We start from the raw sequence: 15,080 nt of genomic DNA, 5'->3' as shown, positions 1-15,080 counted from the left end.
TTATATACGTACCACCTTGCCGAACATGGAACCGATCAGTTATTTACATGTTCGCTTGTCACGTGTATTGCATCTTTCTCTTTCCCTTTGTCTCCGTCTTAACCTTATCGGTGACACGACATTTGTTCCTGCTCCGGTCTTAATATCTCAGAGGGAATAGGGTTAGAGTTGGGATTGTAAGAACTTTTTTTTTGTTCAGAATACTGTAAAGATAAGAACCAGGGCTTATTCAGGTTTTGGAGGTAAGGTTTTTTATTTTACTTAATGTGCAGATTTTCTATCGGAGCAATTGTCGCTGGAACAAATGTCATAGAACGACCTCACGGGTCGACCTTACCTACCATTGCAAAGGTCTTAACAGCATCATTTCCCCTTTCTCGTTATACTGGCTTCAACGGGTTGTAATTGGAAGATTTTTTTTTTTTATTCACAGATTATTTATTTCATACTAGACATTGATTACAATGGTGATAATCAGAACTATACAAATAAGGGGTTCTTTGACAAACATTATGTCTGTCAGATTCCACAATCCTTACCCTCTAATTATTCTCTTCCGTTTGATGTGGCTATCCTCGTGGAACTACAGTATTTCAAGGAAATTAGGGTGGCAAATTTTGATCAGCACTTTGCCAAATTCGACTTTGTTCTGCGTTGGACATGTTGGACTTTTAACCTTGTATTCCTGTAAGTCCATGTCCAATGACCTGTATACTCGACCAAAATACCTTTGCATCTTAATTATTATACTATTTATAGATATTGAATCTGGTTGATATATCTACAATATACATTCCCATAGATATTTGTTTATTGCGCCACACTATGCGACATTTACGGTCACATCATTCCTCCATTACACATGGTACAAACAAAACTGTCTTTGACCAGCAAGTGTTCTAACCCTGCAACTTGTTGATGTTTTTGATCTACTTACACCATCTAATTATTAACGGACCATTGTCCGTTATTTGATATTACTGAATTCTTTGATTGAATAAATGATTTATAATTATATTAACGAGCACAAAATGGTCTTGAGGTTGTCAATGATCTTTCTAACATTGTTACATCTCTGTTTACTGACAACTTGTTAATTGAGTGGTTTTTCTAATTTTGCACTTGAACCTAACATATTGTTTAACAATATTTTTTTTGATATGCAGTATTATTTTTACTGGGATCATAATGTGCATCCTTAATTTCAACTAGCGAGACCTCTGCCGTTTGAAAATGAAAACACAATTTTAAATTCTTATATTTATCATGTTTATTGTTGGTCTTATATGCTAGCTTTCCAGGACTTCTGTGTTTATAATTCGGTTTCAAATTTATGGTTTGGGCTAATGAATCTGTATATTGTTACAATAATCTATAGAAATAGCCGTTCGATATAATTGTCTCTTTTATACCTTGCGATTCTCGCTATGTATAAAGTATACATCCAAGGGAAATAATCCCTGAATGTGGGTGCATCTTCATCTTCTGTTTGCTGCAGAACCAACGCTAGTTGGTTCTGCAAAAGTCATTGCAGAAGTCATTGAAAACCAAAAATACGGGAATGTAGCGGAGTATTCTCCTATACTCCTCGAATTGGATTATCGCGTCTGGTACGGCAGTCACATAGTCTGTCCATTCGAGAAAAGGGCCCCCTGAATTCCCGAAACGTCGGGTCCAGTTTACCTGACACCTTGTATATTTGGCTTGTAATTTTCAAAAAATATATGGTATACTGGACCCGACCTTTTGGAATTCAAGAGGGGGTGGGGGAGGGCTTTTCTCGAATGGTCGGGTTACGAGATTGCCCTACCAGACGGGATAACCTGACATGATGGCGCAAGCTCATCGTATGATTCGATTAGGTTGATCAATTTTCATCCTCTTGTAATGGTTCTTTAAAAATCATGGGAAACATGCATGGACATGGTTATACACGCTTAATGATATAGGCCAGAAATATCTGGTAGATAATTCTTTCCTTATCAGCTGTTTTAGTCTAGATGATCGGTGCAAAAATAGTAAGAATTGTTCAGATTATGGTACAAGCATGAAATTCGGCTGACAGGTAGAGTAGTTAGTGCTGAACATTTTAGCAGGGGGTGCCAACCTAATCTATCATCGTATAGCAACAGTTACTAGGTAACATTTTTACCTTAGCAACCACCATTTTAAAAACTATATTTTGACTTCTAAGCGCCCATTTTACAGTCACATAGCAAAATTCCAGCCATGTACAGCAAACAGTTGCTAAGCAACACATTTTCCAGAGCAATTTTAGTTCCTAGCAAACTTTCACGGAAATATGTTTGAAAAGGCGTCGTAGAAGAGTTTAATTCATCCAAACTGCAGAGATAAATCATAATTTTGTCACAGTGTCTTCTTTTTATCGGTCTTCTTTTGTTTCAGCAAATGTTGCAAACACTTTGGGTGAGCTATATTTTTGCTATATGATTCGTTATGTATTTGCTCAAAATATATGGCATTTGTGAATTAATAACACCCGTTGCTTTATGGCTAAGGAATATGTTAATATATTGGGATCAGTCTTCGACTAATTTATAGCTGTCTGATTACATTTCAAACATAATATGGCCATGTGTCTTGAACTCGCCTCACTAAAAGGTGGTTTTGTTACGCTTTTTCAGTTTTCATTCGCTTTAACATTATAATATCTCAGTTGAACGGAGAGATCTTGTCATGAAATTGGTATCATTTTTAAGTTAAATATATACTCTATCATGTCTGAAAAAATTTGCGCAATAGCATGTAAATTTGCGACACTGCGATTCGAAAAGTGGCGACGGTGGTTGAGGGGGGGGGGGGGTACACACAAAGTCTATGGGGAAAGTCACGTTTCATATTTTAAACATAAATCACTTTGGTTTACAGGAGGTTTGGTCTCATTTTAAAGCTTGAAGTGAGTAGTATAATAATCAAAAACTCTTACAATTTATTCCAATTAAGTAATTTTAATTATCGATAATTGCTTTAAAAAATCAACATAAAAAACACAAAAAATTCTCGCATTTTATGACGTGATTTTTTGGCTGAATGGAGACGAATTATTATGAAATTGGTGTCATTTGAAAGCCGAGTGTAAGCTGTATTAGGGATGATAGTATAAGCTTATATGCACATAAATTTGAGTAATTTGCTTGATAAATTTATAAAACAAACTAGAGGGGTGGTGGAAGTGGTATACATTACATGCAACTCTGTGGGATTGTCATATCGCTGGTATTAAACATGTGTAACTTTGGTTTCCAAGAGGCTGGACCTTTGATTTTGGTCTCATTATATAACAGGTATAATAATACACATCTATTCACATACAATTACTAATTTATTATGATTTATTAGAAATTTAAGGTAAAAACTGTTGAAAAAGGTTGGTTTTCAACATTTGAAATTAACATAAATTTGCATATTAAAATTACCTTGATGAATGTATTGAATCCCCTGAAGTTATAGATCATTTGAGAGGGAATTTCTTGTAATACAAATCTGATAACTAAATAATGATATGGGCAAAGAAAAAGCAAATATAGATGTCTGAAATAAAGTATATTGGGGGTCATAAAAATTTGAACATTTTCATTCATAAAATGTGAGCATTTTACCCTACCTCATATTTAATGCCATGTTTGGAATCCTCATAAAATTTTCTTTCAGAAAAGGTATACTTTTGTATGGATAGGGTGAATATTTTCAAAGTTATGACCATTTATATACCGATATGTGCGTTGTCATTAGATTTGGGGGACGTGACACAAATGGGGCGAGTTCAAGACGCATGGCCATAATGTGTCCTATACGGGCCCTTAGTCTCTTCGATAAAGAGTTAGGACAGAGGCGAAACCTGGGGACGAAGCTGTCGCGCTCCCTCCCTATTGGCAGAGCCAAAAGAAAGAAAGGAAGAATAGAAATGGAAGGAGAATTTTGGTTTGAAACAATGATAAAATTTAATTTCCATTAAAAAGTCAATATAGCATACATGACGGGAAACAGCAGACTAAAATCACAAACAGAGAAGGGGAGAAAATAAAAGATAAGAGGGAAGGGGAAATGCGAAAAAGCAGAAAGTCAAGGGGAGGGGAAATCATCGGGGAGAAAGTGAAATCATTGAATAATTCTTCTCCATCACACCATAGCGGTTGGCAAAACTATTCAGAATATATCATAAAATAAGCTCTGCTGGTAGAGCATGGCTCAGACTCCATATTGTGGAGAATCTCGGGTCTTATTCTACCATTCATGCGAGTAAAAACAAAATTGACACCTCACTTATCGCCAATTTTAAGAAAAAATATGTCATGAACACATATGGCCCGAAAGAGTATCTTCTCCCAAATAATAATTTGATACCGTATTTATGTGGTATCATAATAAGTATATGCGAACGCTTTGATAACCAAGGTATTGTTTATACCTGAAACAGCCTCATAAGCATCGTTGACTGTATGTGCACTGTATACCATGGACAGTAGACCTGATACAGCCTCAAGCATCGTTGACTGTACGTGCACTACTTGTGAATATGTAACGAAGCATTACATATCGTGATTTACAACAACATCTTTTGAGAGTAATGGTTACCTCTGTAATTGACACTAATCACTAACGCCGCATCCCACAATCATGAAGAGGTAGACCGCAAGATATTTTATGTTGTACCAGGTCATCAAAGTATGGTTGGGAAATAGAAGCAATATAAAGGTGTTGGTATAGCTTCCAACCTGCTTGAGATGACTTCTTTCATCATTCTTGCCCATTATATCTAAGCATCTGTTTCAAAAACAAATTATTCTAATACCCAGTTTACTTAAGTTTTAGAAGCAATTGCCACTGTCTCTTTTATTTGATAATAATTTCGCACGTGTGTGAAACGTCGCGGCAGGCTCCACACAATAGTGTATGACATTGTGTGTGGGGGCTAATTAGTCTAATTAGCCTCTTTGTCTAGAACGGTAAGCCAAATATTGCTGAGTTGGAGGCCGCTGTCTTGAGGAGCAGCTTTATGCTCAATCTCCAACGCTTCTCTGACTCTACTCTCATCCCAGAAGATTCGGTGATCATGCGTGTGAGCATGATCGATGGGCATTGTGTTCCTTAATCCGATTGTTAATACCTTGGTCACATTTACTCTACGGCGGCCGTACGGCGAGTCGAAAACAGCCGTTTTATTCATATTTATTCACACCACCTATATGTAGCTGGTATACAAAAGAATGTTAAAACGGATGTTTTCGACTCGCCGTACGGCCACCGTAGAGCAAATGTGACCGAGGTATAATACCTTGGTCACATTTGCTCTACGGCGTCCCTACGGTGAGTCGAAAACAGCCGTTTTATTCATTTTAATTCAAATCACAATATGTAGTTAGTACAAAAAATGACCAAGGTATAATGGAACGACCCGTCTCACCTATGTATAGACTTTACCGCATTCACAGGGAATTCGGTCAACTCCAGGGATCGATGTCCTTGGAGTTGGGCATGTTTTGGTGGGAAGTGAGGGTAAATTGAAGCTTATTTGAGGAGCTATGGCGAATATCAATATCGGATTCTCTCAAAATCCTCTGAATCTTGTGAGAGGCTGCTCATCCGAGATAGGAAAGAATGACCCTCGCCTCGGGCTGTCCTACATGAGGGTTCCGCGAAGGAGGAAGTTCAGTGCAAATCTTATGTGAGGGGTAGTTGTTAACATTTAAAAACATGTTTGATCTGCTCAAGCTCTCCTTTCAGGTGGATCTGGCCACTAACCACATGGACTCGTTTGATCCTTGTGCTTATTTTTATGCTTGTACCATTTTCTGAACATTTTTTCTCACTAATCACCTGGACTATTTAGGGAAAAAATAGTGATAGTAATTTTGCATAGAATCATACTATTTAATATTATAAAACTATTCTATCGCTGTGTTTTTAACATAAATTTAGAGGGAAATGCATGTAAATTAGGGAAGAAATATATTGTTAACTCAAATGTCATTTATAGAAACAGAGGCTTTCAATATATTATTGCCAGCTTTTGCGTAGTGAAATGCATAAAAAAACTTACGAGAATAATGATAAAAATAAACCCATGTATTCTGGTCGATTTTACATTTATTACCGCAAATGTGATATTTGTATTGATGTGCACTTACCCAAGTCTATTATTTAATTTATTAATTTATTATACACATATTTAGTAACTAATGTTGGGCGTAATTGCTGTAAAAATACACTATATCTTTAGTTGCTATAGTAGTTACAAATGTTTTCTAACGGATTCTATTTCACATAAGCCTTTTTCTTAGGGCTGAAAATTGAATTCTTAGAGCTGAAAATTAGAACCTTTATTTACAATGCTGGATAATGTAAAGATTAAAAAAAAATTGGCCTTGTCCCTTTGCTTATATGAAATACCCCTGCTGCGACCACATAGATATTTCTTGTAGAAATTCAAATTAGAGCTATTTGTTTTTAAATTTGTTGTGTAAAGTCGTGGAAGGTTGTGACGCTCTCCCCTGTCAGAACGGAGGCTCCTGTTTCACCGCTGGAGCTGACCCATCAAACTATGTCTGTGGTTGCCCTGGCGGATTCACAGGAACGAACTGCGAATCAGTTGGTAAGTATTGTGACGTTCAGTTCACTCTGTCGCAAATGGTAACCTTCTTTGAATTTAATTCGCAAAATCTTGTCCCTCTCACTCAGAAACAGGTGTTGCATCTGCTTGATCAAATTTTCAGGTCAGAAATACCAAATGTTGCTTATTTTCCTTTCCTTTTTAAACGGGTTTCGAGAACTTTGTGGAGGGTTGATTTAATCCATCGTTGAACGTTGGAAGTTTATTGGGCTTTTCAACACTATGCAATTCTTTTTCATTATTGAGGTGGATTTTATAAGTTCATAGGATTGAAATTAGGGGAAAATGATATTTTTCTTCAGGTGGGCTATTTTGCAATTTTACACCTACATTTTACAGTTCACATTTTGCAAGCTACTTGCCCTTTCTTTTTTTTTTTTTTGCTGATTCAAAGTAGTTTTTGAGGGAAAAGGTTAATTTTGCAATCAGTTTTCAAGTTCTTCTGATTATTGGATATAATATTCTTGCCTTTCAGATATGTATTGTATAATTATTTTCTTATGGTTATGGGATTTTGTAACTTTTGTGTTATTGTAGATAGTTTTCTCAAGAGTTTGTAAAAAAATTGTCTTTCGTGTTGTCTATTGTGGTTATGTTTTTTTTTCTTTACGTCCATTCTTTTAAAAGCATCTGCATAACATGTATACCACTTAGCATAATTCTCTTTCTGAAGGCTTAAGAAATATTTTTTTAAAGATAAAATGAACAGTAAAAAATGAATAACGGTGATATTGTCCTGTATCATGAAGCACGTTGAGATAGATGATTATAGATTTATTAATCATAACATTAAAGTAGTATTTGCTTTTGATTCTCAAATGGTGAAGGTTTATAAATCTAAACATTTCTGTAAAAAATCGTTTTAAAGGTTTAGCTTCTGGCTTCTTTTACTTTTCGGTTTCACTGCATCCAAGTTTGAAATATACACCGTGTTTTCACTTTGTATTTGTGTTCTGATATGTTTTGCACGTTCCGTGTATTTGCGCTTGCTTTGGTCTGGTGTAGTCTTAGCATGTTCATCGGAGCCATGTCAAAATGGAGCGACTTGCATGGAGGTTGATCAAGGTTACGAATGTCAGTGCGCCGCTGGATATGATGGGGATACATGCGAGCTTATTACACAAGGTAAGTGGTGTCATACTTTATTTTAATTAGCTTCCCCTTGTAACAATTGGTGGTTGATAACCTCACTAACCGCATTGTTTGGGAGAGTTTTTTGTTAATTGAACACTGTTTCTAAATTTAGTCTTACATAATTGTAATGAACTGATGAATGATCATTAAGATTATGTATTCAAAGTATAATTTTGTAGCAATTCATGTAAAGATATTTTGCACAGTGGTTGTATATTTCTTTAATTTATAAATGCATTTCAAAAGTGTAATCGTATTGTTAATGGCACTATTAATCTTCACATTCTATTAGCAATAATATTTGACTTCATTTTACACAGAGCCATCGTGTACGTCAAATCCTTGTCAAAATGGTGGAGCTTGCTTCCAGGCTGGAGCAGGAAATGCATATATATGTCAATGTGTGTCAGGGTTTACTGGATCTAACTGTGAAATCACAGGTATAATTCTAATATCAAAATATGCGCAAATGAATTATCTGAGACATATAGAAAATTCACGTTTTTGTGCTAGCTTGAAAAGCTTAATGGAGAAAAAAAATTCCACCACCAACAAAATGTTTGTAAATTGGCAATAATTCAAATGCTAGTAATGTTAGTATCTCATATCTAATTCATAGTAAGTGTACCTCATCTGTATACATCATGGATTGGATTATTATTTAACAGAGACATATTATATTTGGTCTTTTGTGCTTTATAAAATTCACTCACATAGACCAAGAGTAGATTAGAATTCGCGACCATAAAGTATATTATTAAGAATGATATTGCTAGAATTCTACCCCTCAATTTCCATCCAGTATAATTTCATGTGAAATCATCACGTGAAACCATTATAACGATAGACTTTTTAGTACTTATGGTAATTTGCAGTTCATATCTTCTCCAATCCATTCAATGTACAGCACCCATTCTTCTGTGAGTGTTATGTACTGTCTTCACATAACATTATTTTTTGGAGTGCGTTTCTTGTCGTAGTTTGCATCTCATACCAACTTGTATTAATTTGGGATTTCATTTTTAAACCTACATGCCAAGTACGCGTCATCTTGAATTTCATTTTATATCTGAAAGAAATGCATCGTATTGTCAACGGCGCCATTCACTTCACGTTATTAGCGATATTATATTTAACTTCATTTTACACAGAGCCATCGTGTACATCAAATCCTTGTCAAAATGATGGTACATGCTTCCAGGCTGGAGCAGGAAATGCATATATATGTCAATGTGTGTCAGGGTTTACTGGATCTAACTGTGAAATAACAGGTATAATTCTAGTATCATGAAATCAATCCATTAACACATGTATACATATCTCTGAAATGCCTCAATATTCGTTTTATGTTGTCATAATTCCATTTATCATTATTCGACTGGATTCCATGTTGTTCACTAAATTTATGGCCTATATGTCATATTATCCTTGGATTTAGACACGACTCTCAGGCAAGCGCCTGGAAATATCTGTCAATATTCACATTCGATCAAAATGATCTATACCAAAATCAAATCAAATACGCCATTTTTAAATGGTGGTATTTGTGTTGATGGCACTGGGGATCAGTATACGTCTCAATGCGCAACAGGGTATACGGGAACAAACCGTGGAACACAAGGTAGATGATATATCGCAACTAAAGCCATTAACTACTACTTCTTTCCTTTCCATCATTTGATGGTTTGTCATTAATAATCTTTAAACACATGTCCAGTACCGAGGATAGGTATTGCTCGTAAGAGAGAGATTCATTGTATTATAACAATGACCTGAACTAAAGCTAAAAGAATACAGATTTGGTGTAATATAGGCATGCTTTTGCGTACCATTTATCAAATGGTCTTATCAATGTGAATGATAACAAACGTAAATAATTTGTCAAACGTCTACTTGAAAATTGATGATTGTATTACATCTCTATAAACAGTATCTTCATGTTCATCTAACCCCTGCCTTAATGGAGCAACTTGTCTAGAAGCAGGAGCCGGTAACGGCTTCCTTTGCCAGTGTCCAGAAGGTCTTACAGGAACAAACTGCGAAACAGAAAGTAATTTTGAGCAATTGTCTTTACAGAGATTAACACTTGAAAGAATTAATGTATGCAAGGCGGAATTAGCGTTGTAGGTTTGCATTTACTTAGTTTAAGATTATCAGGATATAGCAATTGTTGTATTTGTCAAATTACTAGATGTATATGGTTGTTTTTTTTAGTACTAGGGGATTGTTTTTTAATATAATTATTGTAGCACTTTTAGCATTTGATATCATGCCATTATAATTTCATCATCATGGCATAATTGTGTGATATAATTTGTTTATAACGATTGTAATAATCGTAAATATAAATGTTTCTCACATAATTTTGAATGTGTCCAAATCATATCTACAAACTTCTTTTCGTTAATAGTACTTGCATGTTCTTCAAGCCCATGTATAAATGGAGCTTCATGCTTCGAGGCTGGAGCTGGTAATGGTTACATCTGTCAGTGCCCAACTGGTTATACTGGAGCAAATTGCGAAACAGAAGGTAGGAAAACACATTTTCTTCATATTCTAAAACATAACCGTTTAAAAACTTTTTTTTAATATCTGGAAGAATAGTATTTGATTAGAAATTGCTATAATGAGATTGTATTTATGGTTACACTTCGTAATTCCGAAGGTTCTTTATTCCGGAGGTTCGTAATTCCGAAACACGCAAATGACTATACCTCGATGTTCGTTAATCCGAAAACGTAAAAGGGTTCGTTAATCCGAACATTTGTGGCGTTATTCCGAAGGTTCGTTATTCCGAAGGTTCGATAATCCGAAAACGAAATAAGGTTCGTAATTCCGAAGGTTTGTTAATCCGAAAACGAAATAAGGTTCGATGTTCCGAAGGTTCGTTAATCCGAAAACGAAATAAGGTTCGTTGTTCCGAAGGTTCGTTAGTCCGAAAACGAAATAAGGTTAGTTAATCATTTAGTTTACGGACTAACGAACCTTCGGAATTACGAACCTCATTTCTTTTTCGGATTAACGAACCTTCGGAATTACGAACCTCACTTCGTTTTCGGACTAACGAACCTTCGGAATTACGAACCTCATTTCGTTTTCGGACTAACGAACCTTCAGAATTACAAACCTTCGGAAATACCAACCTTCGGAATAACGAACCTTCGGAGGAACCGAACCTTCGGAATAACGAAGCTTCGGAATTACGAATGTATGAGGTATTTATATACATTTACCACACTTGAACAGTCAGCGTCCTTTATAATTATCCACATGTGCATCTACAATTTTCCCCCTAGTACTCGCCTGTTCTTCAAGTCCATGTCTGAACGGAGCTTCATGTTTCGAGGCTGGAGCTGGTAATGGTTACATCTGCCAATGTCCAGAAGGATTCACTGGAACAAACTGTGAAACAGAAGGTAAGAAAACAATTTTTTCTTGATTTTCTTAAACTTTACCAATTGAAAAGATTTCAAAAGATAACCAGAAGAATAGTGTTTGATTAGAAGCTGCTATACTGAAATTGTGTTCATATGTGTTCATCATGCTTGAACAAACATTGCTTTATTATTATTAAAATTTGCATCTGCAAATTTTATCCTAGTACTCGCCTGTTCTTCAAGCCCATGTCTGAACGGAGCTTCATGTTTGGAGGCTGGAGCTGGTAATGGTTACATTTGTCAGTGCCCAACTGGTTATACTGGGACAAAATGCGAAACAGAAGGTAAGAAAACATATTTTTCTTGAATTCTGCTAGTTTTTAAAACCCACCAAAACGTGAATAGATAGTGTTGAATTAATGGATAGTAATCTAAAGGATAAAGAAATTCCACATGCAATAATGCTGTATATGTCTACAAATTATAGATCTACATTATTTTTATTGTCATACAGAGATGATAGATATATTGTGCATCTACCTAAGTAAACTGGCATCGTCACTTTATATTTTCTATCAAAATGTGCATGAACATATTTCTTCCTTTATTAGTACTCACCTGTTCTTCAAATCCGTGTATGAATGGAGCTTCATGTTTCGAGGCTGGAGCTGGTAATGGTTACATCTGTCAGTGCCCAACCGGTTATACTGGAACAAATTGCGAAACAGAAGGTAAATAAACACATTTTTCTTATTTTTCTAAACATCACCCATTTAAGAAGATATCCAGAAGAATAGTATTTGATTAGAAACGGCTATTCTTACGTTTTTCATTTTTATGTGTGTACCATTCTTTAACGAGCAGTGTTTCTTTGTGATTATCAAAATTTGCACCTACAATTTCCATCTTAGTACTCGCCTGTTCTTCAAGCCCATGTCTGAACGGAGCTTCATGTTTCGAGGCTGGAGCTGGTAATGGCTACATTTGCCAATGTCCTGCTGGTTATACTGGAACAAACTGCGAAACAGAAGGTAAAAATAAGCAGTTTTCTTTTTCTTTTAAACTAAAGTAAAGTAAACTAGCATCGTCACTTTATATTTTCTATCAAAATGTGCATTAACATATTTCTACCTTTATTGGTACTCGCCTGTTCTTAGTGAATAGATAGTGTTGAATTAAATGGATAGTAATCTTAAGGATAAAGAAATTCCACATGCAATAATGCTGCATATGCCTACAAATTATAGATCTACATTATTTTTATTGTCATACAGAGATGATAGATATATTAAGCATCTACCTAAGTTAACTAGCATCGTCACTTTATATTTTCTATCAAAATGTGCATTAACATATTTTTTCCTTTATTAGTACTCGCCTGTTCTTCAAATCCGTGTATGAATGGAGCTTCATGTTCTGAGGCTGGAGCTGGTAATGGTTACATCTGTCAGTGCCCAACTGGTTATACTGGGACAAATTGCGAAACAGAAGGTAAGAAAACACATTTTTCTTGAATTCTGCTAGTTTTCAAAACCCACCAAAACGTGAATAGATAGTGTTGAATTAAATGGATAGTAATCTTAAGGATAAAGAAATTCCACATGCAATAATGCTGTATATGCCTACAAATGATAGATCTACATTATTTTTATTGTCATACAGAGATGATAGATATATTGTGCATCTACCTAAGTAAACTAGCATCGTCACTTTATATTTTCTATCAAAATGTGCATTAACATATTTCTATCTTTATTAGTACTCGCCTGTTCTTCAAATCCGTGTATGAATGGAGCGTCATGTTTCGAGGCTGGAGCTGGTAATGGTTACATCTGTCAGTGCCCAACTGGTTATACTGGGACAAATTGCGAAACAGAAGGTAAGAAAACACATTTTTCTTGAATTCTGCTAGTTTTCAAAACCCACCAAAACGTGAATAGATAGTGTTGAATTAAATGGATAGTAATCTTAAGGATAAAGAAATTCCACATGCAATAATGCTGTATATGCCTACAAATTATAGATCTACATTATTTTTATTGTCATACAGAGATGATAAATATATTAAGCATCTACCTAAGTTAACTAGCATCGTCACTTTATATTTTCTATCAAAATGTGCATTAACATATTTCTTCCTTTATTAGTACTCGCCTGTTCTTCAAATCCGTGTATGAATGGAGCTTCATGTTCTGAGGCTGGAGCTGGTAATGGTTACATCTGTCAGTGCCCAACTGGTTATACTGGGACAAATTGCGAAACAGAAGGTAAGAAAACACATTTTTCTTGAATTCTGCTAGTTTTCAAAACCCACCAAAACGTGAATAGATAGTGTTGAATTAATGGATAGTAATCTAAAGGATAAAGAAATTCCACATGCAATAATGCTGTATATGCCGACAAATTATAGATCTACACTATTTTTATTGTCATACAGAGATGATAAATATATTGTGCATCTACCTAAGTAAACTAGCATCGTCACTTTATATTTTCTATCAAAATGTGCATTAACATATTTCTATCTTTATTAGTACTCGCCTGTTCTTCAAATCCGTGTATGAATGGAGCGTCATGTTTCGAGGCTGGAGCTGGTAATGGTTACATCTGTCAGTGCCCAACTGGTTATACTGGAACAAACTGCGAGACAGAAGGTAAATAAACACATTTTCCCCTTTTTTTCTAAACATCACCCATTTAAGAAGATATCCAGAAGAATAGTATTTGATTAGAAACGGCTATTCTTACGTTTTTCATTTTTATGTGTGTACCATTCTTTAACGAGCAGTGTTTCTTTGTGATTATCAAAATTTGCACCTACAATTTCCATCTTAGTACTCGCCTGTTCTTCAAGCCCATGTCTGAACGGAGCTTCATGTTTCGAGGCTGGAGCTGGTAATGGCTACATTTGCCAATGTCCTGCTGGTTATACTGGAACAAACTGCGAAACAGAAGGTAAAAATAAGCAGTTTTCTTTTTCTTTTAAACTAAAGTAAAGTAAACTAGCATCGTCACTTTATATTTTCTATCAAAATGTGCATTAACATATTTCTACCTTTATTGGTACTCGCCTGTTCTTAGTGAATAGATAGTGTTGAATTAAATGGATAGTAATCTTAATGATAAAGAAATTCCACATGCAATAATGCTGCATATGCCTACAAATTATAGATCTACATTATTTTTATTGTCATACAGAGATGATAGATATATTAAGCATCTACCTAAGTTAACTAGCATCGTCACTTTATATTTTCTATCAAAATGTGCATTAACATATTTTTTCCTTTATTAGTACTCGCCTGTTCTTCAAATCCGTGTATGAATGGAGCTTCATGTTCTGAGGCTGGAGCTGGTAATGGTTACATCTGTCAGTGCCCAACTGGTTATACTGGGACAAATTGCGAAACAGAAGGTAAGAAAACACATTTTTCTTGAATTCTGCTAGTTTTCAAAACCCACCAAAACGTGAATAGATAGTGTTGAATTAAATGGATAGTAATCTTAAGGATAAAGAAATTCCACATGCAATAATGCTGTATATGCCTACAAATGATAGATCTACATTATTTTTATTGTCATACAGAGATGATAGATATATTGTGCATCTACCTAAGTAAACTAGCATCGTCACTTTATATTTTCTATCAAAATGTGCATTAACATATTTCTATCTTTATTAGTACTCGCCTGTTCTTCAAATCCGTGTATGAATGGAGCGTCATGTTTCGAGGCTGGAGCTGGTAATGGTTACATCTGTCAGTGCCCAACTGGTTATACTGGGACAAATTGCGAAACAGAAGGTAAGAAAACACATTTTTCTTGAATTCTGCTAGTTTTCAAAACCCACCAAAACGTGAATAGATAGTGTTGAATTAAATGGATAGTAATCTTAAGGATAAAGAAATTCCACATGCAATAATGCTGTATATGCCTAC

General features: G+C 35.2%; 1 protein-coding gene across 1 annotated transcript in view; it reads left to right on the top strand.

Annotated features, from left to right (window-relative positions):
• Nucleotides 1-15,080, top strand: part of LOC129284251 (uncharacterized) — a 125,782-nt gene that overhangs the window by 22,445 nt on the left and 88,257 nt on the right. Inside the window, exons 10-26 of the mRNA XM_064110650.1 lie at nt 6,488-6,613; nt 7,637-7,756; nt 8,086-8,205; nt 8,917-9,036; nt 9,696-9,815; nt 10,176-10,295; nt 11,062-11,181; nt 11,367-11,486; nt 11,754-11,873; nt 12,054-12,173; nt 12,514-12,633; nt 12,902-13,021; nt 13,290-13,409; nt 13,677-13,796; nt 13,978-14,097; nt 14,438-14,557; nt 14,826-14,945. Coding sequence (XP_063966720.1) covers nt 6,488-6,613; nt 7,637-7,756; nt 8,086-8,205; nt 8,917-9,036; nt 9,696-9,815; nt 10,176-10,295; nt 11,062-11,181; nt 11,367-11,486; nt 11,754-11,873; nt 12,054-12,173; nt 12,514-12,633; nt 12,902-13,021; nt 13,290-13,409; nt 13,677-13,796; nt 13,978-14,097; nt 14,438-14,557; nt 14,826-14,945 — 2,046 coding nt within the window. The remainder of the gene's footprint in view (nt 1-6,487; nt 6,614-7,636; nt 7,757-8,085; nt 8,206-8,916; nt 9,037-9,695; nt 9,816-10,175; nt 10,296-11,061; nt 11,182-11,366; nt 11,487-11,753; nt 11,874-12,053; nt 12,174-12,513; nt 12,634-12,901; nt 13,022-13,289; nt 13,410-13,676; nt 13,797-13,977; nt 14,098-14,437; nt 14,558-14,825; nt 14,946-15,080) is intronic.

Source organism: Lytechinus pictus, chromosome 2, assembly GCF_037042905.1.
Source record: "Lytechinus pictus isolate F3 Inbred chromosome 2, Lp3.0, whole genome shotgun sequence".
Classification (NCBI taxonomy): domain Eukaryota; kingdom Metazoa; phylum Echinodermata; class Echinoidea; order Temnopleuroida; family Toxopneustidae; genus Lytechinus; species Lytechinus pictus.
Note: the sequence above shows the minus strand (reverse complement) of the source record. Positions and strands in the feature narration are given on the sequence as shown.